At 37.1% G+C, this 14,219-nt stretch overlaps 1 protein-coding gene across 1 annotated transcript in view; it reads left to right on the plus strand.

Moving 5' to 3' along the window:
* Positions 1 to 2,856: 2,856 nt before the first annotated feature.
* Positions 2,857 to 14,219, plus strand: part of LOC122794439 (NF-kappa-B inhibitor beta-like) — a 172,230-nt gene continuing 160,867 nt past the window's right edge. Inside the window, exon 1 of the mRNA XM_044062817.1 lies at positions 2,857 to 3,695. Coding sequence (XP_043918752.1) covers positions 3,076 to 3,695 — 620 coding nt within the window. The 5' untranslated portion in view covers positions 2,857 to 3,075. The remainder of the gene's footprint in view (positions 3,696 to 14,219) is intronic.

Genomic DNA, 14,219 nt, shown 5'->3' on the forward strand with positions numbered 1-14,219 from the left:
ATATAAACAAAATGTCCACATTACAAATATTACTCACTTTTCAGAAGGCTGTGGGTTTTTTACCTTCACCAGGTGCTTTGGTTCATTTTTTCAGTACAGACACTGTAGCACAGCATAAGGGGATATTGCACTCCTGAGGTACCATTCTACAAATGAGATGTCAAACCATGGTCCCATGCGCTTCAGTTGATGGTAGTTTACTTGGATGTAAAAGATCCCAAAGCACTTACTGAAGAAACGAGGAACAGAATTCCCCAGTATCCTTGCAAAATGTTCACTAGTCAATACAAATACCATCTCAGGCTCCTATGAAAAAAGGGTATACCTAGTGGGACTAACCTGGTTAATAAAACATACATAAATAAATATGCTTTGCGTACTAGTACATGGAATGAATAGCAAATGTACAAACACTACATTAGGTTTTTGTTTGGTAAATGTTAGCTACATGTAGACACAGAAAAATGTTAAATGATGAGGAAACAGTATTAGACACCGGTAACATTCAATACATAAAAAATAAATAAATGGAGAAGAAGAAAACGAATGTGAGTGATGGATGATGATAGTATGACAGAAGGTAGGTGGGGGATAACAAGAAGGGGGAGTAGGATTTAGGAATTACATGGTCTCTGATAAAGGCAAGTGCACAAGAATAGTGAGAATGAGGATATAAAAAGGGAGTGACTATAAAATTGCCAAAATAATAAAATATAGAAGAACTAATAGAAGATGGAGTAAAATTTCAGTGAAAACAGACACATAAAACAGAAAAACAGAAGTATACCTGTGATTAACTATATTAAGTAAAATCATCAACAGCAATGATAGTTACAAGTTTATATGAACAGAATTTCTCATATGTTAAAATGGAGTTAATTTCGTTTTGATATATATATATATATATATATATATATATATATATATATATATATATATATAAACATTATAAGTTGAATCTCATTACTTAAGAGTAGACAGCCGAACTTACACTAAGGAGAAAACAGTAAAAAGTGAAGTGAACTTGCACCAAGAAAGCAACTGCAGAGTGAAATGTTTTTGCGACAACATACCAGGTCAGGATCTTAGATAACGCTGAGCATAGCCTGTGAATCACTGTTAGATGGCAAGCTTGCTTAAGGCTTTACACTAATGACTGGAGGAAGATACAACCTCAGGAAAGCATTTATTGTTGTTACAGAGTAGCTCATGTATATGTGTGATGGTTGTGAGAAGGTTAGTTATTATTACATGGGACACACAGAACATACTTTGCACCTCCAGTTAAACATTTGATTATTGCACATTGAACTGCCTACCTTATGTATTTGTTTATGTTTGGTTGATAATTAAGATATTCATTTGGGCATAGCCAATTTATGGTGGAAGCCCAGGAAGAAAAACTGCACACAAACAGGATGACACTGGACAGCAGAAAAAAAAACATGAGCTATAGCAATTCTGATAGTGATTACCAAAATAGTTTTGGATCTTTAGTCTATGCCAAGCCTCTGCTAAAAAAAAAAAAAAAATATATATATATATATATATATATATATATATATATATATATATATATATATTAAATGACAAAGTTGATTTGGGGTCAAAGTTGAGCTCATTAGACTATCATAGTTCACATGGATTAGTAACCATGGATATCATAATCACATACAAAATATGGTGGGAAAAGAATTCCAGACTTCCAAAGAGTACACATTTTTATAAAGATGTTTACACAACAAATCCACATTAGATAGCCAAACCTAAACACTCCAATACATGTAATGAAAAAAGTCTAGCCAAACCAAAACACTTTTATACATGTAATGAAGAACTAACTGTACAAATGACATAGCAGAAGCTGATCAAATTAGTGTTGAATCATCTGTGTACTTCGCTTATCTAGTAACAAATATGATCAAAAAGACAGTCATGTGAAACACAAAGAAGAACCTGCATTTTTGAGGAGACTGACCTGATATTTACAATCACTGTAACTGTTGGAACCATTTGGATAATATATCCCGAGTCTAATGGGAGAACGCGTGTTGACAAAGAACAGGTGCGGGTGACAGCATCAAGTGCTTTTGACAAGTAAAGAACCAAAAGTACCAAAATAAAATCATTAATGCTTTACTGTGTTGAGGAACTGTCTGGAAAAACTGGTCCAAGTAGATGATCACCATCCAAAGCATTCATGGTTGCTTAGTGCATAGTGCCGTGCTGCAGATTAAAGGTTGAAGTTAAAATTTAACTGCTGAAAAAAATCTATAAAAATATCACTTTTTAGCATAACAAAGCCCACCGCCGAAAAAGAAAACAAGAACAGGAAATATCCATGCAATTACTTTACATAACTTTACTCATTTTCACTGCGATTATCTCTAAATATCATTTATTTCACTACGGTAGATAAATGTGGATACTTCCGGGATTTTTTTTTTTTTTTTTGATAGAACTAAAATAAACCGAGGAATACAGAACTGAGAGTTTCTAAAATTAATAAGCAAACAATACTAGAAGACATATTATGCGAATGTTAATAAGTTTGAAGAGTTACTTACCCGTTAGTGCTAAAGTCACAAAGTCTAAAACCCAATAACAAAACAAATTCTGGAGGAAATCCCCATTTTGAGGATGAATTTGTACGCGGAATTTGAATACTTCAGGTTGACCAGCTGTTACGTAAATCCTAATGAAACCGTTCTTCTGGCTTAGGCTGCGTGTTTCAACATTTTCTTTAGTCATACACAACAAACCGACCCGACGTAATACAATAACTACAATACCCAGAAGGCTTTTTCTGTCCATTCATCAGGCTGTTTGGCGACACCTCTAGTAAAATGCTTTCTGATTGGTTTAAGCAGTTGGGAAATTCCCAGTTATTGAAATTGGGCGATGGTGGTACTGCTTGTTGTATTTTAAGAATATTGTATGTATTTAAAGTTATTATTTGCAGTGTTTGAAGGACAGTGGTTTGTCTACACATATCGGCTGCTGATGGCTACCCAGTGGGACACTGGTAGGTTATTGTGAGAGGTAGAGGGGTGGAAATCCGGGGAATACTGTCTAATGGCGAACGGGCCCCTGGCATCTCGGGGCCCCTGGGAGGATGGTTGTCCTCCAGGATCCTCTTGGCTTCGTAGCTCCTCAGCGAGTAAGTCAGATGAGGGACAAGATGACCGGGTTGACAGCGGGCTTGGTTCCCTAAACGAAACCTCGGCCAATCAGATTATGGGGGAGAAACGTTTTATTGAATCTGGGGTCGGGCAAGTAAGTGATGGTTGGGCGCTTGGTCTTAAGGAAGAGGCTTTCTCTAATCTTACCGAGAAAATGTTTGATTTCTTTGACAAGCAGCAAATTGGGATATGGCAGTTTACCACTAGTGATTCGGGTCAAACTCAAGAACCGCAAGGAGCTTGGTCTGGTCAGGTGTCCAAGATTTGTAATTCTGGCTCCGAGGACAGCGACACCTGTTATTCACAGGTGGATAGGTTGGATTCGGCCCTGGGAGAATCTATCACTGAAGAGCTAGCCAGTTCTTTAAAACAGACCATATCGGAAGGCAGCGGACTTGGTGGTATTCAGCAGGGTGTGGAGACGCTGAAGATCACTGATGCACCTGGAAAATATGGCATTTTTGCACCTGAAATAGATTATGTGTTGGGCTATCTCAGTGAAGACGGAGATACGTGAGTATGGATGTATTTTCTTTCTTTTATGCCTCTCTTTATTGCAAGTTAAAAGTTACTGCTGTATGTATTATATAGATTTAATATATACTTATATACGTGTGTGTTTTATATATAATGTGAGATATATATGTGTGTGTGTATGTATGTATGTATGTAGGTAGGTGTGTGTGTGTGTGTGTATATATATATATATATATATATATATATATATATATATATATACACATGCACACCTGTATCTGTAAAATCAAAGACTCACATGATTTTGACCATCTGGATTATACCAGTAGATTACCTCAAAAATGCATGCAGTAGTGTTGCCAGAGGTATAACTAGATTTTCCTGATTTGTACTCCCAAGCTCTGTGTGAGCTTCCCCCTTGTGTGGTTTTACCTATTGATATACAATTAAATTTAATGCTACAAGGAGACGCTGATATGAGTTTGTTTTTGAATGTAAGCAGTTTTAAGGTTGAAATTCTTCTGAAGTAATGTGAATACAATTGTAATGAGTAGGTGACTAAGCAAAGTTAATGGTGGCAAATTTAAAATGTTACTGTTGAGTGGTGTTTGTGTAAAATGAGAAGTATAAAAGTGGGTTTCTGTTTATAGTACTGAATTGTGGCATATATATGGTCCTGTTTAATTTCATTCGTACAGATAAGCTGAGCAAATTGTAATTCACAGTAGTTTTGTACAGAAACGGTTGCTCCTACCAGACTGAAGGAATTTGCTCAGTGAGGGTAGGAGACTGTTATGAAGTTATTGTTGGGAATTTAAAGTAGTTGTTCTTCACTGACTGGCAAGATGTTCTAGTATGATAAAAAAAGCTGGGGCCTTTTAGTCCCAGCTCCCTCCCCATTGTGCTGATGTGTAACATTAGGCAATGTGGTGTGGGTCGGTAGAGTGGTTAGTCCTCATCACCCCTTCTGCATGCCCAAGTCTGTGATCTTTGAGGCCCAGCTACCACCTGGCCTTCAGTTAGAGATAACAGCACAATCCCTCTGACAAGTGTAGGGATGACCATCCTCAACTGCTTGTACCTTCAGATGGCCAGGCCACTAGTTGAGTTTGGTTACCTGGGCCTTAGTCGAGGCTTCATCCTTATGTGCTGAAGGTTCAGGTTTGTTTGGCTTATCCCAAAGAACAACTTAAGTGAGTGAATGAGTTATGCCTGTCCAGTAGTAGTATCCAGTTCCAGTTTGTAAAGATTTAATGGCTGAGAGTATCTACTTTTGCGACTTGTGCATCCTTTACTTATTTGATTTAGACCAGTAGTCCTTCATAAATGCATTTGCTTATGTCAAAGTTGCAGGCTTTCAGGGAGTTATCACAGTATCTTTAACAAGACTCAAAATAGTCAACTGTTTTTTTGATTCAATTATATATTTATTTCAAAACAGCAAAGTCATCCACTGGACAAGGAAGACCATGGTAACCATTCAAAGAATTTAAGCACTTTCATTTGTAACAGAACTTCTTCAGAATGAATGCCAAAAGGAATATTTGTTAATGCCAAATATCATGCAGCTGTTAAGTTCAATATATAGGTTGTCAAAGATTCTGGATGCAAACATATTATTTATTAGAATGGTGTCATGATGCAGAATATCTCCATATAGAGGGAGATTAAACCATAGGCACAGATACAAGCTCTCTTATATTTTCTAAAATAGAAACATACAAGGTTAAAATCTTTAATAACTGATAAAAGCTCTACACACATTTTCAAGGTATGTAAAAGGAGTAAACGGCTAAAAGTATGTTTAAGAGAGGATCACTTAAAAAAAATTCTCATGCTATCAGAATATTTCTCATACTATGATATTGACCTGGTTTGTGTGTTCTCTTTCAACAAGTTTATCTCCAGCTATGTTCCATGTAAGTACAGAGTACATGAATTTCTTTCAAGGTTGCATGACTAGAAAAAATGTTTACTATGAGAAAAAATGTGAAAACATTGCAGCAGTTTAAGCTGTGAGTTTGATAAAACAAGCATTATCCACTACAATATGTATACATCCAGTGTAAATCGGTAGCCAACAAATGTGCTCTCAAGATATCAAACACTTAAAACAAAAAGCATTGGCAGATGATCCGCAACAAAACATTTAATACATGTCTTGTGCTTTCGTTCCTGTACACATGGAACATTATCAAACTGTGAACACATGACACAGGGAGCAATATAAACATTTGCCTCAAACAATGTCATTAGAAAGAGAGTGCATCAAATTTCAAAGAACCCATGCATATTAAATAAAAGTAAAACAATAGGTTAATTGAAAATTGAATAACGTTCTAAAAATTAATATATTTCATTATTATAAATTGAGTTCACAATCCATTTTAAACCATTAATAAAAAACAGCCTGATTAAAATTTGATTTACGATTTCAAAGCTCTTGATCACAGCAAGTTGTTAATGGAAATTTGCTCATTTAATTGAGGCGTTTAGAAAAATCTGCAACTCAACTTCCATTGTATTGAGCCTATACTCCCAACAGCTACCTCTTTTATCTCTAGGGACCTTTAAAAAAATCTAACTTTTTATTTTTAATTCTCACAAACCTTAAGAGTATTTAAAAAGGGCACTATTGTCATTTTTTTAAATAGCCTAAATATGTTCATATGTTCTTTTAAACAGTGGTCTGTTTTACCCACAAAAAAGGAAAAATAGGAACTACAAATTGCAGGATAATTACTCTGCTAGTTCTGCAGTTAAAATAACTGAGGTAGTTAGCCACTGTTTTTGATGTGTCCCGAATAATGCAGCATTCTGAGCATAGACCACGTTCTTTTCATCTCTGCCTTGTCTGCTGTACATGTACAATTATTATTTACCTACTGTACATGTACCATTATTATTTACCAACAGTTATTTCAAATTGTCATTCTTCTTAAACTGCAGAAGCCCTCAGTTGGTTTCCTAATCCTGCTGATGCTAATATTGGTGACCAGTTTCAGGTCAATATGTTAACTTCCATGGAATCAGAAGTGAAAAAGAGGATCGCTGATCCTAATAAATTCTTATTCCCTTCCTCCTCTTAGAGAGATTTTGTAGTTCCTTGATCCTGTAATCTTCTTCTTTCGGCTGTTCCCGTTAGGGGTCGCCACAGCAGCTCAACTGTTTCCATTTCTTCCTGTCCTTTGCATCTTGCTCTGCACACCAACCACCTGCATGTCCTCTCTCGCCACATCCATAAACCTTATCTTAGGCTTTCCTCTTTTCCTGTTACCTGGCAGCTTCATCTTTAGCATCTTTTTCTCAATATACCCTGCATCCCTCCTCAGCACATGTCCAAACCAATGTAATCTTGCCTCTCTGGCTTTGTCTCCAAACCTTCCAACCTGGGCTGACCCTCTAATATACTTATTCCTAATCCTGTCCATTCTCGTCACACCCAGTGCAAGTCTTTAACATCTTCAACTCTGTCACGTCAAGCTCTGACTCCTGCCTTTTTGTCAGTGCCACTGTCTCCAACCCATATAACATAGCTGGTCTCCCTACCCTCTTGTAGACCTTTCCTTTCACTCTTATTGGTATTCGTCTGTGACAAATCACTCCTAACACTCTTCTCCACCCACTCCATCCTGCATGTACTCTCTTCTTCACCTCTCTTCCACACTCACCATTACTCTGAACTGTTGATCCCAAGTATTTAAACTCATCCACCTTCGCCACTTCTACTCCCTGCATCCTCACCATTCCTCTATCCTCCCTCTTTTTCACACACACACACACACACACACACACACACACACACACACACACACACACACACACACACACACACACACACACACATTCTGTCTGCATTCCTCTTCTCTCTAGAGCATATCTCCACCTCTCCAGGGTCTCCTCCACCAGTTCCTATTCTCACTGCATATCACAATGTCATCTGCAAGTATCATAGTCCATGGGGACTCCTGTCTAATCTCATTTGTCAACATGTCCATCACCATTGCAAATAAGAAAGGGCTCAGAGCTGATCCTTGATGTAATCCCACCTCCACAAGGGTAAACTTGTATTTATTTTCTCCCAAATCTCAAGGCCACTGTCACTTAACATGGAGCTGGGATATCCCCTGTCATTAAACATGCCCTTTAGATGACTCAATTCATTCAAAAAAAGTGATCTGCAGAAACTAAATGACTCTAGCTGATAATTTTATTTTCTGCCACATAAGGTGACGTCTTGTAAAATACAAATAACTGTTAGAAAATTAAGTCTTCCTAAATGTTTTGGATACAAATCTTTTGTGTTCAAGCTTTTTACTCGCCAAAACATCAAGAAAATTAATCTTATCAAAACTCATTTTGTACATAAAGTTAAAGCTCTGTAGTGTTTATTAAAACTCCAAAAAAGTGACATCTGTACCCGATCATAGGGTGAAAATGTTATCTAAATGTTTAAGGTACTATGAAACAATACTCCAAAACCTGCTGCTGAATAACAAACTTCATTTCCCAAATCCACATGATAACAAAAACAGGGGCTGCAGAAGCGCCCATGGCTACCCCCTTGATTTGTTGAAATAGTTCACTCTCTAAATCACAAAGTTGATATACAATGTATGGATATAGTTTTGTATAATTTAGTAAAATGTCTTGATTGGTAAAAATATTGTCAGCCAGTGTTTCGTGAAACCAGTCCATTCCTAGTTTGTGAGGAATTGATAAAACCAAGTCCTTCATATACATGATACCAAACAGTATCTGGTCAGTAAACTTGATAGTTTAGATAGAAAATCCCGTACGTTACTCATAGTGTGGGACACTAATGGCAATGAGTGTTTTAACAACTTGTCTACACAAATTGCTTAGGGTTCTGTTTTAGGACCTGATGAAGCAACAATAGAATATAAAGGGGGGATCGTTTTTTTTTTTTTTGAGTTTATCCCAAAAATATTCAGGATAACTGGGTGCTTCACCATCAAATATCAATCCAGTCCTTATATAGATTGAAATTCTCATCCACTTGTGTAACAACAAGTCAGTTTACATAAATGTTAGGTTAATGCCTCTCCTAGAGGTTGAGAGAAAAAAATGGCCATCATTCAGATAGTACAACATATTAATCACAGTAAGACGCTGTCCGGTTCGATTCTCAGCTAGAGTGTCTTCTGCGTGGAGACATGCGTGAATGGGCGTACCTTCGTTGAAGGCTGTGCATCAGGGCTGGTAACTCGGCACGTAAAAATCAACTACCAATCATTAGCGGACCGGAGTTCTGCTGTGGCGACCCCTAACCGGGAAAAGCCAAAAGAAACTAACATTAATCATGACTGTTCATTACAGTAGCCCTGCTCCCTTTGTTGGTTTCACAATTCTGACTCTTCATTAATCAAATTGTATTCATCCCTTGTATTATTGAAAAATGTTTTCCTTTTCCTATGTATAAGGTATCTTATGTAACCTGGCCTCATGTAGCTTTTCATACACGATCAAGTTTGGTACAATAAAGGGATTGAATGCGTTGCTCTTTTTAAGAACATCATGCAGATTGTAGTCATTGTTACTAATGAAAAATGTATTCAGGCTCAGTTTCATAATATATTTTCACTTATGTTAAAACTTCAGGTTACAGGTTTTGTTCCTTAATGTGATTGCTAGCTGATCATGGTTAGTGTTAGTTGGTGGTTATTGATTGTTTAGTGATGTACCTAGTTATTGTATATTACTACATCTCCTGTTAGTAATGACTTGACACATTCTGTTAAGGTAATAATCTGTTCCAAGTAGCAGCGCTGTCAGCACTATTTGGTTCAGGTTGCCTCAAACAAAGATAGCTGCTGTGTAGGTTGTAAACCACACTTGAAGATGAGATTGTTTGCAGTATGCCTTATGTTGATATGTTACTGTGATTTCTTTTTTTGCATCCCCAAAAGACGTAGCCCAATGGCTTCCCTGCTTGCACCTAGCCACAACCCATTTGTTCCATGGGGTGAGAGCAAAGTATTCTTGGGAGATGTGAGAACCCCCTGGCCAGTTTGTTTTTCCCTAGGAAGCCCAGTAAGCCCATTTGTTCATCCTGATGGCAACTTGGGCAGCTTACTTTCGGTGGCGCTGTCCCTCCTTCTCAGCAGCTCTGTGAGCACTGCTACTTACTGCTTCTGCCATTAGGACCCTGCCTCCACTTGCTAGATTCTGTGATACATGTTTCAGCATGGCAGCTTGTGCTCACCGATGTAACTGCTAGTGCTTTCAAAAGGAGCTATTTAAGTGACGATCTAGAGACCCCCCCCCCATGAGCGAACCTTCAGTGGCTGCTCACTCCTATCCTTCATCATTTCTTTCATTCACCTGAGGCAGTACTCCAAATCTGGGTTACCTGTGCTGAAGAACTTTTCCTCTACACCATGAAGCTTGCCAATGTGAATTACTTTAGGACTTTGGGTTCCATAGTTAGCTGTCTGAAGAGGTAAGTTTTGTTAGGGTCTGAATACATATTTGCATATTGTGAGTTTGGTTTGTGGATGTTTTTCGTTTTTTTGAAAAGCAAGCAATGGGATTAAGACTGAAGTAAGTAATGTTCTTTTTAGAGTACAGTGGCCTGTATGGTATATCTTTTTAATGCCAACTATATCTGTAAGAGGCACTGTTTGCTTTACCTTCTGAAAATAGTCTGTTGAAAAACTGCCATTTTAGACTATTGTACAGTTTTTCTTTGACGGGGAAATACAAGTATTGATTAGGAGGCAGGGTAGTGAAGTGCCCAGTATTTTAAAAGAATCTCTCTTATCCTTTTCTAAAGAGTCAAGGGAAAACAGAATTGATTCATGTGTATTTGGGCATGTACTTGCCAGAGTACATCATACAGCAAGCATAAAGTTATGCTTTTATTATCGAATCTGTAAAAACCTCGGAATGGCTGGGTACTAGAAGATAAGCACAACTCCAAATGAACTCCAACAGCTTTATTGCGATAACAACTCCACACAAGGAGCTAAAACTCTCCACACAAATGGATATATACAGGGTTGAGCGCTTTCATCTGCCAAACAGCAAATTTCATCAGAACCAAGAAGCTCTAACAACTCGCCCTTATATACCTAGTTGGGCGCCAAAATTAATTGATTAATCATTTAATCAAAAAATCAAAACATTATCCATGCATCAAATGCATTAGTTACGTTTCTTATTGTGACTAAAGGTTGTAAACCTATATAACACTATATCACACTATAAACAAATGCATATGAGTTAAAAAAGCTTGCATGAAAGTGCATATAAAAATAATATAATGAACCTATTAAAAACTATTGAAAACATTTCCAAATTTCATAAGTTACATGTAGCATGTTGAGCTTACTTAAATATACAAAATTAAAAATTTTCTAAAAATACTGAATACAAAATGTACATACTGAAACATTAATGCTGCGTATAAAATGCAAAAATTTTTTCAAGTGTTGAAACTTATTAAAAATTCATACCTCCCATATGTGCTGAATGAAACTAAAACTAAAAACAGCTAATAACTATCAAAAATAAGAAAGGGTTTGATGCTAATATGGTCATTGAGTCCAGGTTTAGTAGTTGCATCACATAACATTTGCCATTTGCTTTCAAGAAGAGATAAATAACATTTCCAGTTACCCCCTGTGGCTGATTGATCTATAAGGTCAATGATGCTGAACAGAAAGGAATGCTCACTACCTTTGTCCAAAATATGTCTACTAAGTGCATTGTTGGGATCTTGCTTCCTGATTCTATATGTGTGTTCATAGATCCTTGTCTTAAGTCTCCTTTCGGTTTTGCCTATATAATATGCATCACACCTCTCACACGTAGCCACATAGACTATTCTGGAAGTATTGCAATTGCCTCCCTTACTGTGCAAGCTGTTGCATGTAATGTTTTTCAATTTCACAACTTTAGCTTCGTTGATGAATCTACACTGCTTGCAAGTCCCACATTTCCTGGTATGTCTATTCCGAACCTCTTCTCTGTGGTTCGGCTTGGTCCTTTCCAACATCCTTTTGATGTTGAGTGAAGTTTTGTAAACAAAGATAGGGGCTTTGCCTACTGCACTACAAACATCTTCTGAAATGTTGAACAGATTCCAATGTTTCAAAAATATCTCCTTCAGGGTATTGACATATGGACTGTATGTGAGAACACAAATGCATCCTGCTGTTACTCTCTTCTTCTTTTGTGATGTAAAGGGCTTTCCTAATAAAGCTGGATACTTGTTGCCCCATTCATTCTTGACAAAAGTCTGTATAGGTTTGATCAAACTGTCTGGGTAACCCCGATGAATAAACATCTCATAAATGATGTTTAATTCTCTTTCCATGGTCTCCCTCGTCGAGGACATCCGAGCGGCCCGTATACACTGACCTTTGAAAATATTCTTGAAAATATAGGATGGATGACAACTGTTGTAATATAGATAGTCATTCGAAAATGTTTCTTTCCTATATATTTTGGATTGAAATCCAGTGTCAGTGGTGTTAATATACGTGTCCAAATATGCTATACCCTTAGTTTCCACTTTGTAGGTAAATTTCAAGAATTCAGTTGTGTTATTTAAGTATTCAATAAATTCTGAAATCACATGAACTGGCCCGTTCCATAGGACAAACAAATCGTCCAAGAATCGGGTGTAGTATGATATATATTTATAGAAAGGACTAGTAAATACAAACAAAGATTCCCATTCGAGCATGACCATGTTGGCAAAAACTGGGGCACAAGAGGCCCCCATGGCAACTCCTCTACTTTGTCTGAATAATTCCCCTTGAAATTGCAAATAATTGTGGTCAAGAACTAACCCCATCATATCTACTAACAAATTGATTTTCTCAAAACTCAAACCAGAGTATCTTTTTAAGCTGTCAAAAAAGTAATCCAGCCCCTTATCCCTGGGAATACAGGAAAAAAGGTCGATGACATCTATAGTCAAAAAAGTTAGTCCTTTTTGCCAAATCGTAGGGGTAAGTTTGCTCAAAAAATTCCAAGAATCTTTGGTAAGATGTTCAACATTGTTATATACATGCTTCGTCCAAGAGTCAATGGTGACCCCAATGTTATATGTTTTGGACTTGGAACCGGAAATTATAGGTCTGAAAGGGGGTTTGTTAACATTTTTATGAATTTTTGGAATCCCGATGATGGAAGCCATCTTGGGAAATTCCATCCTGATAAACTCATAGGTTTCATTTGAGATCCTATTATCAAGTAAAAATTCTTCAATCACAAGGTCAATACGCTTGTATCCAATGTTAACCTGATTTAGAGACACTTCTTCATAGTTCCCGGATTCATGTAGTATATTCAAAATTTCTTGATTGTAATCAGAAGTGTTGAATAACACGATCCCACCCCCTTTGTCCGGTTTCATGATCCTTAGGTCCCTGTTGCTGATTACAGTATTCAAACACTCCCTTTCTGCCACCGATAAATTATCTTGCCAAGAGGTGGAAGTGTCTTGGACATTTTTCTTGGTTTGATTGGATAACCAGTATATATCGTTAGCAACCAATTTTTCAAATTGTGCTACAATGGGGTTGTATCCAGGGACGCAAGTGCTTTTCTTTTTTAAAATAGGACTGGTATGTTGACTGGTATGTTGACTATCTTCTTCCCGTACCTTGTTTTCATCTGCATTGGTGTCCCTAAATTGAATTGCCAAGTTCATTCTTCTACAAAACAATTTGGTCTCCTTGATAATATCAAAAATGTTGAACTTGGTAGTGGGTATGAATTTCATACCCTTGCAGAATAAGGTACAGAATTCCTCGGAAGTGGAAGTGTCGGTGTAATTGTACACCTGCAGTCCCTTGTATGAATGTATAATACCTGAATTGTTTGCTAGTATATTGGTGGTACATAGACATTTGTCTGTAATGTTAGACAGGGGGCTATAGGGTTCAAGCCTGCCTGCACCAGCAAATATAAGGGAGTTTTGTCCTATTGTCTCCTTCTGTATGTTTTGGGTGCAGGGTGAAACATTCCCCCTGAAAATTTTGATCTTCCTCTAGTCTCCAAGTATCATTCCTTTCCTTTCTATAATTCTCATTCCCCTTAACAGGTCTACTCCCATTGTTCCTGTGTTGGGGCCATACATAAGCTCTTCTCTGTTGGTACACCATTGTGTCTCTATCTATTTTCCCTTTCTTTCTTTGGACAATAGTATTCACCTTGTTTTCCACTACACTAAACTGTTTGTGATATAAGTCACACCATTGGTCGAACTGTTCATCCTGTAATATTTCTTCATTTAATATATCTATCACATTCGTGGTATATACCAATTTTTCCTCATTACATTTGATCAATTTCTCCATATATAAAATGCCGAAATGGTCAAACATTTTGTTAAATTCATACTTAACATTTTCAGTATATTCCAGACCCAATGGTAATTTAAAAAACCGCAGCCCCTTTGGTATGATACCTAAATTAATGCATTGTGTTAGATATGCTATGTCGATTTTGATACTTTTGGCCTGTAGAAGTTTCTTACCTAGAGTATATATCTTCTGCTTGATATTACCTTCCTCGACCCTAATC

The sequence above is a fragment of the Protopterus annectens genome, chromosome 1.part0 (assembly GCF_019279795.1).
Source record: "Protopterus annectens isolate FY-2018-M chromosome 1.part0, PAN1.0, whole genome shotgun sequence".
NCBI classification, from domain to species: Eukaryota; Metazoa; Chordata; order Ceratodontiformes; family Protopteridae; genus Protopterus; species Protopterus annectens.